Source organism: Plectropomus leopardus, chromosome 12 (assembly GCF_026936395.1).
Source record: "Plectropomus leopardus strain MGB_pleo_1.0 chromosome 12, ASM2693639v1, whole genome shotgun sequence".
Classification (NCBI taxonomy): Eukaryota; Metazoa; Chordata; class Actinopteri; order Perciformes; family Serranidae; genus Plectropomus; species Plectropomus leopardus.
Genome location: NC_142187.1, coordinates 25,878,559 through 25,891,902, shown reverse-complemented (window position 1 = coordinate 25,891,902; position 13,344 = coordinate 25,878,559). Strand labels below are relative to the sequence as shown.

The 13,344-nt window shown below is 38.4% G+C and overlaps 1 protein-coding gene across 1 annotated transcript in view; it reads left to right on the top strand.

Annotated features, from left to right (window-relative positions):
• The first annotated feature begins 282 nt into the window (after positions 1-282).
• crhr2 (corticotropin releasing hormone receptor 2) overlaps positions 283-13,344 on the top strand; it is a 43,703-nt gene continuing 30,641 nt past the window's right edge. Inside the window, exons 1-2 of the mRNA XM_042497952.2 lie at positions 283-619; positions 762-881. Coding sequence (XP_042353886.1) covers positions 499-619; positions 762-881 — 241 coding nt within the window. The 5' untranslated portion in view covers positions 283-498. The remainder of the gene's footprint in view (positions 620-761; positions 882-13,344) is intronic.

Here is a 13,344-nt window from a genome sequence, read left to right as displayed (position 1 = left end):
AATGTATTCATCTATGTATGTCAAAGGCATAGGCAAAGTGGCCATTATTCCTTTTTTGCACTGTGCACATGATCTGCCTGCTTTTTCATATCTTCAGTACACATTCAGAATAGATCTACAGGCATCAACAGGTATGGGTTATGTACATTTTTATTCTATGGCTCACTCACTCTCCCATCTGAAATCAACGTCTTTTCCCCCCATAAATAAACAGGACGGGCGGTTGGCAGGTGTGATATGTCATAATGACCATGCCCATGATCTGTCTAGTCCGGTGTGTAGGCTGTCTTTCACGGGGCTGCTACAGCACGTGGATGGAGGAGCGAGTGCGCGACTGTGATTGGCCAGGCACGCGGTTCCCAGCGGGAGCACTAGGCTCCCTACTTGTCATTACTGTTGCTCCGATTCACAAGCCCATGAACACCGCTGGGCGCACTGTGACCATCTCTCCTCGGACTTGGAATTAATCTTACATTTTTTAAAGCGGCGGCTCGCACCATGGAAGCCACTATTTATCAGATCATACTTGGGGAGCTCGGGGACCTAAATTGTAGTTTGATAGATGCTTTTCAAGACACTTTTTTGGAAAACGCTTCATTGTCATTGCTGAGCGCTGATGGTAAGATGGAATTGCTTCTTTTTTTGTTGTTCAATATTGAGAGATGTTGCGGCTTGGATAACGGAAACTGTAAGCGTCCGCGTTTCTTTTTTTTTCTTTTTTTTTTTTGTTGTTGTTGTACTTTATTTTTTGCCTCCTAAAGGTTTATATTGCAATGCCACAACCGATGAGATTGGAACCTGCTGGCCGCGGAGCAGCACCGGGAGGATTGTGGAGAGACCCTGTCCTGAGTACATCAACGGGGTGAAGTACAACACCACCAGTAAGATATTTAGCTGTTGCAAAAGTTGTTCTCTAAATTTATTTGGATTAAATTATTTTTGCACGTGCAAGAGAAAAAAATACACACTGTACCCATCTGGCTTTAAAAGTAAAACTAAAATATCATTCTTAGTAAAAAAAAAAAAAAATGCAATCTCTGCTTCCTAATTATAAGCATACACTCAGCAAACACAGAATAATGTGCAATGTAGATGCTTTTTCACGCTGAATAGCTGTGTTGAATCCCCTTCTGCTCTGATGTGGAGCAGTGATGACAGTGAATCTCAATGATCATTACACCTCATGACACTGCAACAGCTGCATCAGAATGAGCCAGTGTGCTGCTTAGGCAAAGGACACAACTCTCCACAAAATCACTTGAAAAGTCAATGAAATGTGTTGTGATAATGTGCCTGGTCAAACTTGGACAATACGGAGATGTTTGTAGTGCAATTATGGTAGCATTTTAAAGAGGAGAAAAAATGTAAAAACCCTCGAGATGCACTGGAAAGATTTAAGATTACTTTAATATGGTCCTACAGTGAAGTTTGTCTTGGACATCTGAAACATACTCTGTAAGTGCATTGCAAGTGCAGACATTAAGTACACTAAGGAAACGCTGCCCCCCCATTTTACACCCTCCTTTTATCCTGAGTTTCATTGACAAAATGATGAAAGAGTTTTCATGCTTATTCAGGAATTTCATCTTGTATTTGATTATAATTCTAACCATATAGTGTATATCTGATGGGAGCAGTTGGTATTTTGAATACAGGACATGGGAGGAGTCTGTGATATTTTTTTTAAGCCTTATCTATGGTTTTTTCATAGTGCAGTGGTTCCCAATTGGTCCAGTAATGGGAACCAGATTTATCCATAGTCATTACTCAAAGTTCACATATTATACATTTCGGTTTTATTTCACATGTTAACAACATGTTGGCTAAGACACAAAAAATAAAACATTGAATTCACAGTACTTCAAAATAAAGGGTGTTTTATACAAATTTGACATATTCACGAGTCACTTGCGGTCCATTAAGAAAGAACCTGCAACCCACCAGTTGGGAACCACTGTCGTAGAGCATCTGGGCAAGAGGCTGCTCTCTTACAATTACTATGTGGAGTAGTTTGTTTGTAATTTTAACTTATCTGATAAATGATAAAACTAAGCTATAATTCCGTAATATAATGTCTTCCACAGCATGATCGAATCAATCATCTAATTGTGTGCAGCCCCAATGAATCAATTATGCCGTCAAATCACCTTTTAATAGCATTAAATAACTTATTTAGACTAAATTTATCAGGGAAATGAACTCTTGAACCACCATCAAGGTGATAAGAACTACCTAAAATGACAAAAACCATCTTTGGGAAAAAATGCATTTGTACTTTGAGTTTTTAGTTTGGCCCGCCTCCTAACATGGGGGAGGCAGGCTTATGACTTATACTGCAGCCAGCCAACAGGGCGCGATTGAGATGTTTTGGCTTCACTTTTGGAGAGCTGTTATTGCGTCAATCTTTATATAGTCTACAGTCTGACCCCAAACACTCTGAGTCTGCACAAAAAGTATGGGAGAGTCTAGGAAATAGGACTTTGCAATACTGGTCAACAATCAGAGACGGAAATGAGAATTTCATCATAATGGAGGTAATCCATCTCAGGCAGTATTGGACAACAGTTTTACCAGAATGCATTGCAGTCTGTTAGTCTGTAACAGGATTGTCAGCTGGGCAGCCCCATTTTCTGGCCACTTATTCTGGTACAGGGTTCATCAGGTATCTGCCAGTCACATATGTTTTGCTGAATCTCAGGCTGAATTTATGGCATTGCAACTTCACATAATCACACTTGTCAATCAGTGTATTCGTTATGACTGTGACCTGATGAATATCCAACTGTTGTTTATTCAAATAAATGCGTGGGTTAGAGTCAGTGTGCAGCATTTTTTTTCTTTTTCTTTTTTTTTAATTTTAATTAGCTTCACTCCAACATCAAATTTTGACACCAAGTTGCAGCCAAAGTCACTGCCGCTATCTGTAGTTGTCACAGTAATAATTTTTATCTTGCTGTTTTATTCTGACAATAAGCTGAAGGGATGGTTTTTATCTGCTGGCTCGAAACACTGAGTAATTCCAAACCCAATCTGTACCAGCCAACAGTCTGACCAAGTGCTGAGAACAGCACATCACAACGCTCCACCACACCAACAGTGTCGCGTTATGTAACTCGTGTATTAATCATAAGGCTGATGAAGTTTGTTGACACACTCAGATTTACAGCATTAATTTCAGAAAACAACATCAGAAAATGCCTCCTTCAATGAATGCACTGAGCATGAAGGTTCAGGGTGACAGAGTGAGTGTCCGAGGCTGGATTTTTCATTTAACATGGCTGTTATCTCTGTAATCGGCTCAGGTGCAGTGTCATTTACCCACTAACCCCCCCAACACAGACACTCTCACACACACACCTTGTTGTGTGCTTACTGCATTGATTCACCCTTTGCTCTGCCTGGTGCTCATTATTAGTCGGGCATGCCTGGTGGTTTGATGCACTGTGTGTGAAAAGCGCAGTCATTTGCCATGACAACATGCACCCTCTGAATGTATCCCTCCATTCGCCGACACCTTTGTGGATCGATGTCAATTTTTTGACATGTTGAGGATTAGATATTGAAGTGAGATGGCAGAGACTGAATATTTTTGAAAAAATGATCTTCCTATCAAACAATATGCTTGTCAGATGGAGTTTAATGGCACTTTTTGTTTGCTAGAGGTGATGATATAATTGCACTACGCTCTTGTTGCCACTTGCTGTTTTTAAACAGATAAAATGGGAGAGAATGAGTGCAAGAATGAAATGAAAATTAAGTCACATTGTTGAACATATTGCAGCTCTCACATGGGTACAGTAATCGTTATTTAAAGTGTTGACTTACCTTCACCTCAGATTGGACTGTGAAAAAATTCATTTATTTTGCTTGTTCGCTAGAGCTCTCAGTGTGGTTGCATACAAAGCAGGTAAGAATATGAGATGGTTTTACAATTTGTCATTTTGCAGTTACACAGTATTTACTAAAAGCTTCTTTCACACACTGACTGCAATGTATTGGGATTTTCTGTTGTCCTGCTGTAGCAGAAGGTAATAGACTTTTGCATTGTGTGGAATTTTCAGAGCCACTGAGGCAGACTGGATCAGCTTATCTGTCTGTGATCGACTGTCACTTTTTAAAAAACACAGAAATCACTAACAGGCGGATGAGAGTTTGTTGTGTGGAGCTCTTTAGTGAAGTTTTGATCATGTGAGAGTGTTACAGTCTCTGTAGATTGTTGCAGTGATGCATACAAGTATGTAGTGTTTAGGGAGGTTGATGGGAATGCAGTGTGATGTGTGAAAAACATTGCATACTTAGCCTTAGCATGTACTTACATAAATAAAAAGGGTTTAATCTGGCCAAGTCTGTGGTACTTAAAGTAGTCATCTAGGGCAGAGATGATGTTTGACATTTTGGGAAATATTTTTATTCACTTAGCTTAGTAATGAAGTGTGCATGTTGAATGATACATAGCCTATAGCTTTGTTTCATTTGCTATGCCTGTGTCACATAAGATCATGTTCTATTACATCTCTATGCACTGTGAAACTCTGCTGGCCACCAGTAAATCTCCACGTGCACATCCAACGTAGTCGGCAGTAGAAAATATTAGCATTTTGTGTTTCTGCAAACCACAAATACATTACATTTGCATGTTTTATGTGTGTCACATCAACATTTCTAATGTGATGTAATGTATAAGATTACTTCCAGTCGTCTGGAGGTGGAGAGGGTGATGGATGGGGTGTCGCCTATGAGATGCTTGAGTGGCAGACCAGACCACTGTTCCATTAAATAATAAAAATGGATGTATTTGTTAAGTCATTGCTGTGTTTTCAGCTGCCTTTTTTTGCTCCAAATGGGGGTGTTTTGAAGCAACCCTTCGATAAGGAAAGTGCCATGAAAAGCGGTTGCTTTTTCAGTGACATTGCCGGGACTGTGTCCCTCGAACGGGGGTTTAAGCTCAAACACAATTATTTCCAAACTATAACCAAATGTTTGTTGTACCTAAACCTAACCAAATGTTAACCACACTGTTGTTGAGATGTAAAGGTTCAACGTAGCCGCTACATACAAATATAAAGTAGCCATAGTTTCAGAGATGTATAAGCTCTTATGCTGGTTGGAACATCACCAAGTCAAACTACTCCCATTAGTGATAATGTATTTATTTTCACTCTAGTTTCAGTTGAATCAGTGGTTCTAAACCAGGGGTCTGGGGACCCCCAGGGGTCCTTGAGGGAGTTCTAGGGAGTCCCCAGAAAAATGAGGCATAGTTTTCTTTCACTATTTAATACATCTAAGCCTAATGAAGCATGAGTCACGAGGACCCACGCTCAATGTTAGTATACGGAGACAGATGGAGCCTTCTGTACAGCCTTATTCCATAGTTGTACACATTTGCTGAAAGCTTATAGATACGGATGAAACGGAGCAGTACCACAGGAGATTGTGGGGTCAGTGGAGCATTTTTCAAGTGAAATACAACCATAGAAGTAAAGGAGGGCATTAAAAAATGCTTAATGGAACAATAATACGGTGAAAAGAATTCTACATCTACATGTTGCAATGTATTTAATGGCCTCATAGCTCATTGCCGTCAACAACGCTGCCTCAATTAAAAGGTTCATTATTACGACCTACTCCACTGTCGCCTCATTTGTTGATGTCAGAAATTTTTGACTCCGCCGTCTAGTGCCATCTATTGGCTGTATCTGTGCCATCATTAAAAAAAATGCAAAAAAGGGCAGTAAATGTTTAAGATGGATATATCTGTCTTGTATGTAAAGGGAGTATGAGCCTTAAGATCAACTATTCGGGTTTTACTTTCTTTATGGTTATCTCCGCAGTTGTAGTTATTTGTAATAACTGGTCTCATTCATAAATAACAACCAACATATATTCAGATGTAGGTTTCTTGAGCAAAATTTTATCAAATTGGGGTCAGAGACTTAATTTCTATCATTTCGAGGTCCTTGATGCAAAAATTGTTGAGAACCAATGAGTTAAGTAATGCCATTTTTTGAGTTACGGACAAAACACAATGGAAATAAAATTAACTAGATTCTATTGATTATTCATTAATTGTTGAATTTTAAAGACATCCAGTCTGTATTAGGGTGAATGTATTAGTGGAACAGAAAGGAAGCCTTTACAAAACTCTTAATAGTATAATTAATTCATCAGTCACAAGATGCTGCATGTTTTTACAACAAAGTGACACAGGACCTGAGACAGAGGCGTGTGTCTTCATTCTGCAGGGTCACATTAGCAGAGCCCATTTTCAGCCGCAGATGTATAAAAATTTAAAATCACAAAATAGGTCAGACTAAGAATAGAAGTAGGCCCTAACATCACATGAGCAGGTGTTAATTAAAACGCTGCAGAGTCTGAAATAAGAAAATTCATTTGATTTGAAGCTACAGAACACTGTTTTACAAACTGAAGCCTAACTTTGTGTTTTTGCATCTCTTACTTTGGCCACATATAGTATCGGACCCAAGAGACTAACAATACATTATCTTCCATTTGCCTCCTTCGGATGTCTCAGACCTAAACATTTAATGCTATAGGCCTGCATATTTGAAAAGCATGACCCAGAGTGGGCCACTGTGATATTTTAAGACAAACCCCTGTGCTTTGTGTTTCCAGTTGTTGAACACCGGAGGATATAAATGCTGTACCTTGTAGTTTTTTTGTAGTATTTTAAAATGAAGAGCTGACTAAGTTTAATGTCAGCAAAATGTTGCAATTCTCTTACAAAAAATCTGAGGTCTCACAGACTTTACAGGCCTGTTCAGGTGAGGTGCTGTAAATTCCTTTCTGTTTCGTCAAGCATACATTAATATTAATATCTGTGCAGAGTGGCTTAAGAGGTTTATGCATTTTTAAACCTTCCTGTGTCCTTTTTTTTTTGGTGATTTTATTCAGTTCCCTGGTTTACATGAAATGCACATCACCACAGTTGAGGCAGATGTGGTTTAAGGTCATTCATTGTCTCTGCTTTGTCACTGCTATGTGACGTGCCTTCTGTCAAGCCTCAGGCACAGCATGATGTTCACAACAGTATAGATGAACGATATCATCACCGATGTGTCAGTTTTTCAAAGTCATGGCGTTATCTCAGTGACCTGTGTGCTCTCTTTGTTCAGTGTAACTGTGATTATTCAGCAAATCACATTTCTTCTTTGGTAAACTCACTTCATCCTTGTGTGTCCCCAATCATTGTCACGGGAGACATCCTGTCAGCACACAGTGTACTTTCAACATCGCTCAAAGTCAAAATCGCCGCTTCTACATTAGAACTTTATTGATTCTCTTATCGGGATTAATAAAGTCTGAGACACATTGGCGCCGTGGTGTATCAGGTACAGAGAGTGAGAGGGAGAGGCTGCAGGCTCGCATGTTGGGGATACAGCTTGGTGCTTTATTTGAGATTAGAGGTGAGTCTGTGGAACATTACCTTGTCTCTTGGAGGCAAACATGAAACTGAAATAGAGCTGTGAGTACACGGAGCCCTGCGTCATCACTAAACATAAAAATTGGAAGCTATTTTTGAAGTTCACAGGGATGCTCTCTTTAGTGTTTTTTTTTTTTCATTATGTGTGGAGAAAGCACCAAACATCTGCATAAAACAACCATATTTTCCCTTAGTAAACATATTAATTGCAATCATTAAGAGGCTTAAGGATGAAATCTCTTATCAAAATTGTTCAAAAGCTACTTATGACACTGGAGGACAGAGCCGTGGCCACAAATCTATTAAAAGTTGCAGAGCATGTAGTGTGAATCACTGGGAGGTTTGGTTGTGTATATGGGTTGAAACTGATAACATTTGACTTATACCAGTGATATTATCAATGCTGCTCATAGATCTCATTCCATTGATTTCCTTATTGATTCCTGATCAATTTTCTGTGTGTAAAAAAAGGAAGATTATTAAAAAATAAGAGATTTACCCTTGGTAATGGATGTGCTGCTCAGAATTAAGAAGTTGAGGATATTTACTTAAGCAGTGTAAAATAATTCCTTATGCTTGTCAAATGGCTACTCAATGTCCATCAGCATAATCTAATGACTCACTGTTTACCATTTAACTGAGTCTAAATGGATGCAATAATGTTTTGCATCTTCTTATGTGTGAGCTTTCATGTCCCCAGCATTAAATTGTTCAGGATAAAACCCACCTGCATATACAAAGTGCACATTCAAAATTGGATTTGTTGCTTTCAGATTTCCCAACCAGAGAACCTCTTATTTTATTCGTTTGATGCAAGTGACCTCTTGTGTGCAGTTTCTTATGCAGAAATTGATGCCATTTTTCCTTCCAGTGATGCACCAAAATCCTCTGTGAAGTAGCTTTCCTGCAGTGAATGTATCCCCTTGAAACCTTTGATCCACTCTCCACGGTGAGAATCGTTAAGAGGTTAGTCAGTCAGCAAATTCAGGTCAGCATGTGTGTAGCAGACATTTCATTGGCCATTGCACACCAAGAGCCCCAGGAGGTCAAATCAGCACCAGGATCCCCAGGCTGCACACACCACTGGCTCAGCATCCACACATACACTTCAGTGCAAGACCTGGATGGGCACTTTTAACCTACTGAGCAATGTATACATCAGTGGTTTTTATCGATGAGAACTATTGGCTTTTAATTTTTAGTTTTGTCTTTAAGTGTCATTTAACCCTTCGAAATCTTGGTTGATAACAGTTTTACTGTGCTGCATTCAGACACATTTTACAACCTTTTTGTCCCTTTGAAAGCTGAACAAATTGGTTTGATTTATTGTGAAACATGAAAAAATGCAAAGACCAACTTGGCAAGAAATGTGACACAAATTGCAAGGATTCAGGAAAAGGTGACAAGAACATTATCCAAAAAATTGTTATAACAAAGAGGGGGTGGTTATTTGAAAGTTATCCAAAAAATTGGGAAGAATGTCCAGAAAACTATATTCATAATAATTTCAGAATTAATATTATCTACATAAAATAGTATTTTTTAATTCACTTATATATATATATATATATATGTATTTTACTTCTTTTGTTGTAACTTTTGTGTAATTGTAACTTTTTTACTTTTTTTTTAAATTTTTGGGCCAGTCTTGTTAAGTTTCGCAATGGCGTCTCCCCATATTTATTTTGAAAGAAATCAAACCAATTTGCTCAGGTTAAGTAGGGTTGATAGCAGCTGCAAAAGGCATATTAATCAACTCCCAGTCTTATTGTAACACTTTCTTCCTCTTGCAAAAAAGGATTATACAATATATTCTTCATTATTGATCAATGGGTATTTTGTGGTATTTTACAAATGATTACTGGAATCGATACACACCTTCCATTTGTTTCTGAGATCACAAAATCGCCAAAGGGGCTTTTTCACACACAAAAATTTAAAGGATGGAACAGCTTGGTTGTAAAAAGAGCCTAATATCTCAGCACCCACTAACAGAGGTAGCATCAGTCTCAGTGGTATCGATCAACAACACTTTTAAATCCTTGCAGTACTGAAGCCACTCTTTTTCTATCCCTCTTCTGCAGATGCTTTGCCCTCTAATTTGTGACAGTCGCTGCTGCTCTCATTGTCAGACAGTTTTAAAATGTGCTTTTGTATCTTATATCATATTCATAGTTACTTGTGTTTTCAAATATCTCTTTCATGCCTCTCCATGAAGCTCGTTGTTGGTTTTGCATTTGACCTTGTTGCCTGAAATTAGGCGTTCTCTTTAGGTATAAAGTTAGGGAAGAGAGGTTTCCTTTGCCCAACACAACAGTTTTAGTTAATTACAATTTAAGTTAATAATTGGTTGCAGACTTTAACTGCAGAATGGACACTGTCTATTCTATGTAAATGACACCTCTGATTCATTTACAACAAATCTGTATTAACATACTAATATATTACATTTGTTTTCTATATCTGCACCTGGCAACAAGCACAAATGGTTTCACAGCTGACGTGAAAATTATTCCTGACTTCGAAAAGTTTTAAACTGCATCTTGCGGTCTTTTCAGCGATTGCAGTTTTATGGATGCCTTTTGGCAAGTCAAAGTGCTTCTTCATGGTTAGTTAAAGATTATGGTCCAGGTTTGTTTTAAAAGGTTGACTTGACCGAAAGCACCTGCTTGCCAGAAGAAAATGTTTGTATTGTATGTTTCTGCAAACCTCAGACACATTTGAACATTTCATATGTGTTATATCAATGTTTCTAAAGTGACATAACCTACAGTATGAGATTTGTCATTGTGAGGGAGAGAGGATGGTAGATGGTGTGTCACCTAGGCAAGACAGCTGTCAAGCTGCAGACAGACGGACACAGTTCAAGACCAACCAACAACAACACAGGTTGTATTGTAGCTTGTCATTGTTGTGCTTCTAGCTTCAATCTTGGGTGTTTTGTAGCTACTCTTCTGTGTTTTTCCATTGGCTTTTTATAGCTCCAAATGTCTGTGTTGTTAGCGATCCATTGGTGGGAATTTTGTCACAAAAAGCAATTGTTTTTTACAGTGACATTGCTGTGTTTTTTGCAATAATATTTCCCCCCTAAAAAGTGTTGAATTACATAATTTCGACTATTATTATATAAAAGTGCACTGGACCGACACAAATGATTTTAATGATACTGGCCAGACCTCAAATTGTTTGTTATTGCAGTGACCTGCAATAAATGATGTGGATAAAATACTTACAAAATGTGACAGCATGCGCATGCTTTTTGGTGTGTAATGTGGAATAATATGGCCTCATCATCCAGACATGCTATCCTCAATGTTTGGCTTGTTAGCTTCCCTCAGGGACACAGACTTTTAGCACACATCCTTTTGCTCATTTTCTCTCTCCAACTAACTTCAGTGCTGCTGTGAGGTCTGACAGGAAACACACTGGCAAGCGGTTGAATCTATGAACTACAATTGTAGTTGTTCCTAATGTGTCATGAGGGCGTGAAGAGAAGCAGGAAAGCTTAAGAGACACAGCTGTGAGTGGAAGTCTACCCAGTGCATCCTCCTCAGGCTCTGTTTGCCTGTCTGCTTCAGTGGTTATCACTCATGGCACAAGGCTTATTTCTGAGAGAGACTCAGTGTTCCCTGCCAAACAAGAGGAAATAGACTGACAGTTACCCAAACTCCAATGCAATTGCTCATGGTGATGCTTGAAGTGCAGGGAGGCTATTAGTAATACTTTTATCCAGACTTTTAGTTCTTTGTCCAAAATGATCAAATTGGATGTTGAAATAATAATCAGATGTTGAAGGGCATTAACAGGATTTTGATAACTGATGAATTGCTTTAAGCCAATTTCCCATTTAGCTTGCACAGTGATTGAAGAATCAGGGCTGGACATTGTCAGCAGTTTCTATTTCACATATCTTCAACACAACAGGAGAATTTCTGTGTCAAAAGCATTCATCTTCACTGGAAATACTCCATTTGGTTTAGGCAAGGGGTGAAACCTGGGTAAAGCATGCAATAGGCAGGGTATGACGTGGACTACACCGGGGTCTGATAGCGGCCTTGCAATTTTGTCCTAAACAACATAAGCCCTTTTTACAAAAAGATCATGCTATTGGGCTGCTTAGAAGTCCCTTTGCCTCTTTTTATGCTACCTTTGCATTTTTACACACATCCAAACAGCGGCAGCATCATGCTACTTCATTGTGTGATTTTAGATAGTATGCCAGCATCGTGGAAGCAAAGGAGTGTGACATTTAACACAGCAGCCACTACCTCTTGGGTGACATGTAAGATATGTGTCAGCAGCGCTTTCGATCGATCATCAACAATGGCATAACATGGCAATAACAATAATTTATCATCTCTGTTATATGACGCCTGATCTTGTCCTCTGCTCAGAGATTAAGGAGCTACTGAATCTTATTGTTTTCCAAGTTTATGAACATTTATGGCTGCTGTACTTTGTCTTTGAGTTAGCTGCTAACTGCTGCCAGCTGCTGTTTAAATCTCCTGCAATGGTTCGCATGCATAACACCCTGTCAAAACGTCACACTGACGTCACAGACCGCGAGAACAGAGCAATTTTCCCGTCTTGGACAAGCTGTATAAAAGGGACTGGAGTCTTTTACCATTTCTGAAATTTGTCTGACATTTTCAGCTTTAGCACTCACCACGAGAGGTTTCTGATTCTTGTCATCTCTCCATTTAGACATTTTAGTCGGTGTCTTTGTGTAAAAGACCTGTCTTCTTCACCCTTAGTTTTTTCTTCCAGTTTTGCATGAGTCTATTCAGACACATCATCATCAATATGTCCACTTGCTATTTGTGGACTTTCAGGACATTTACCTGCATTATTCACACATGGGCTCAATCTTACATTACATAGATTTTGTACTAGGGAGCTGACAGGGTTATGTCACTTTAATGGCCAAACAAACTGATTCTGACATGTTTCTTCTCACAGTAAGCTCCTTTGGGTAATGTCTAGATAATTTCAGGTTTGAAGTGCATGTGTAAAAGAGGCTTTAGTGATCTAGCTGCTGTACATGGCTTTATGCCAGTCCTCCTGACTGAAATATTTCAGCATCTATTAAATAAATGACAAGGTACAGATATTCATGGTGCCAAGAATTTAGTGACCCGTGGCTTTTTCTTCATGTACATTCATGTACCCCTAGGGATTTATTGTATAAACTTTTGTAATCATCATTAGAAAGTTTTAATTCCTGCAAAACAAATGGCATCCCATCCACCTCAGGTGTATTTTGTGTTTAGTGCTAAAAGCAACCAAGCAAGACTATTAATGTAACAAATATAACATTTTAATCCAGGTGGAAACACAATGTGCTGCACAAGGTTCGAGGTACATGTTGCAGGCAAAAAAAGCCATCAACTGACCATAAAAGCAAATCAAATCCGTTAAAAAAAACCCAACAAAAAATGTATAAACAATTAACAATAAACAATGTATAAACAATAAACAATTAAGATGGAGAATAAACCAATAAAAGATACAAAAATGCATGAATCCCAAAAGATAAAAGGAAAGTTACAATTAAATTAAATACTAATACAGAAGTAGACCAGTAAAAGAAGATAATACATATGAATTAAAATGAATAAAAGACTAAGATAAATTTACAAATAACAGATGACACGAGAGTCAAACAAAAAAAAGACCAAATAATAGATTAAACCTTAAAGTTAAAACCATTAAAATAAAATAAAATAAATCAGTAGTTAAAATAGTTGCATATTCTATATGCTCTTGTTTCAGAAAATAAATCCACAACTTCTGGGCCCAGCTTGTCAGAATATTTGCTGGTTTTTGATGTTTCGGGTGGATACAGTATGCCAGCTTGAGCTTTGTGAAAATTGTTTACTGCAGCTACTGAAATGTAAATACCA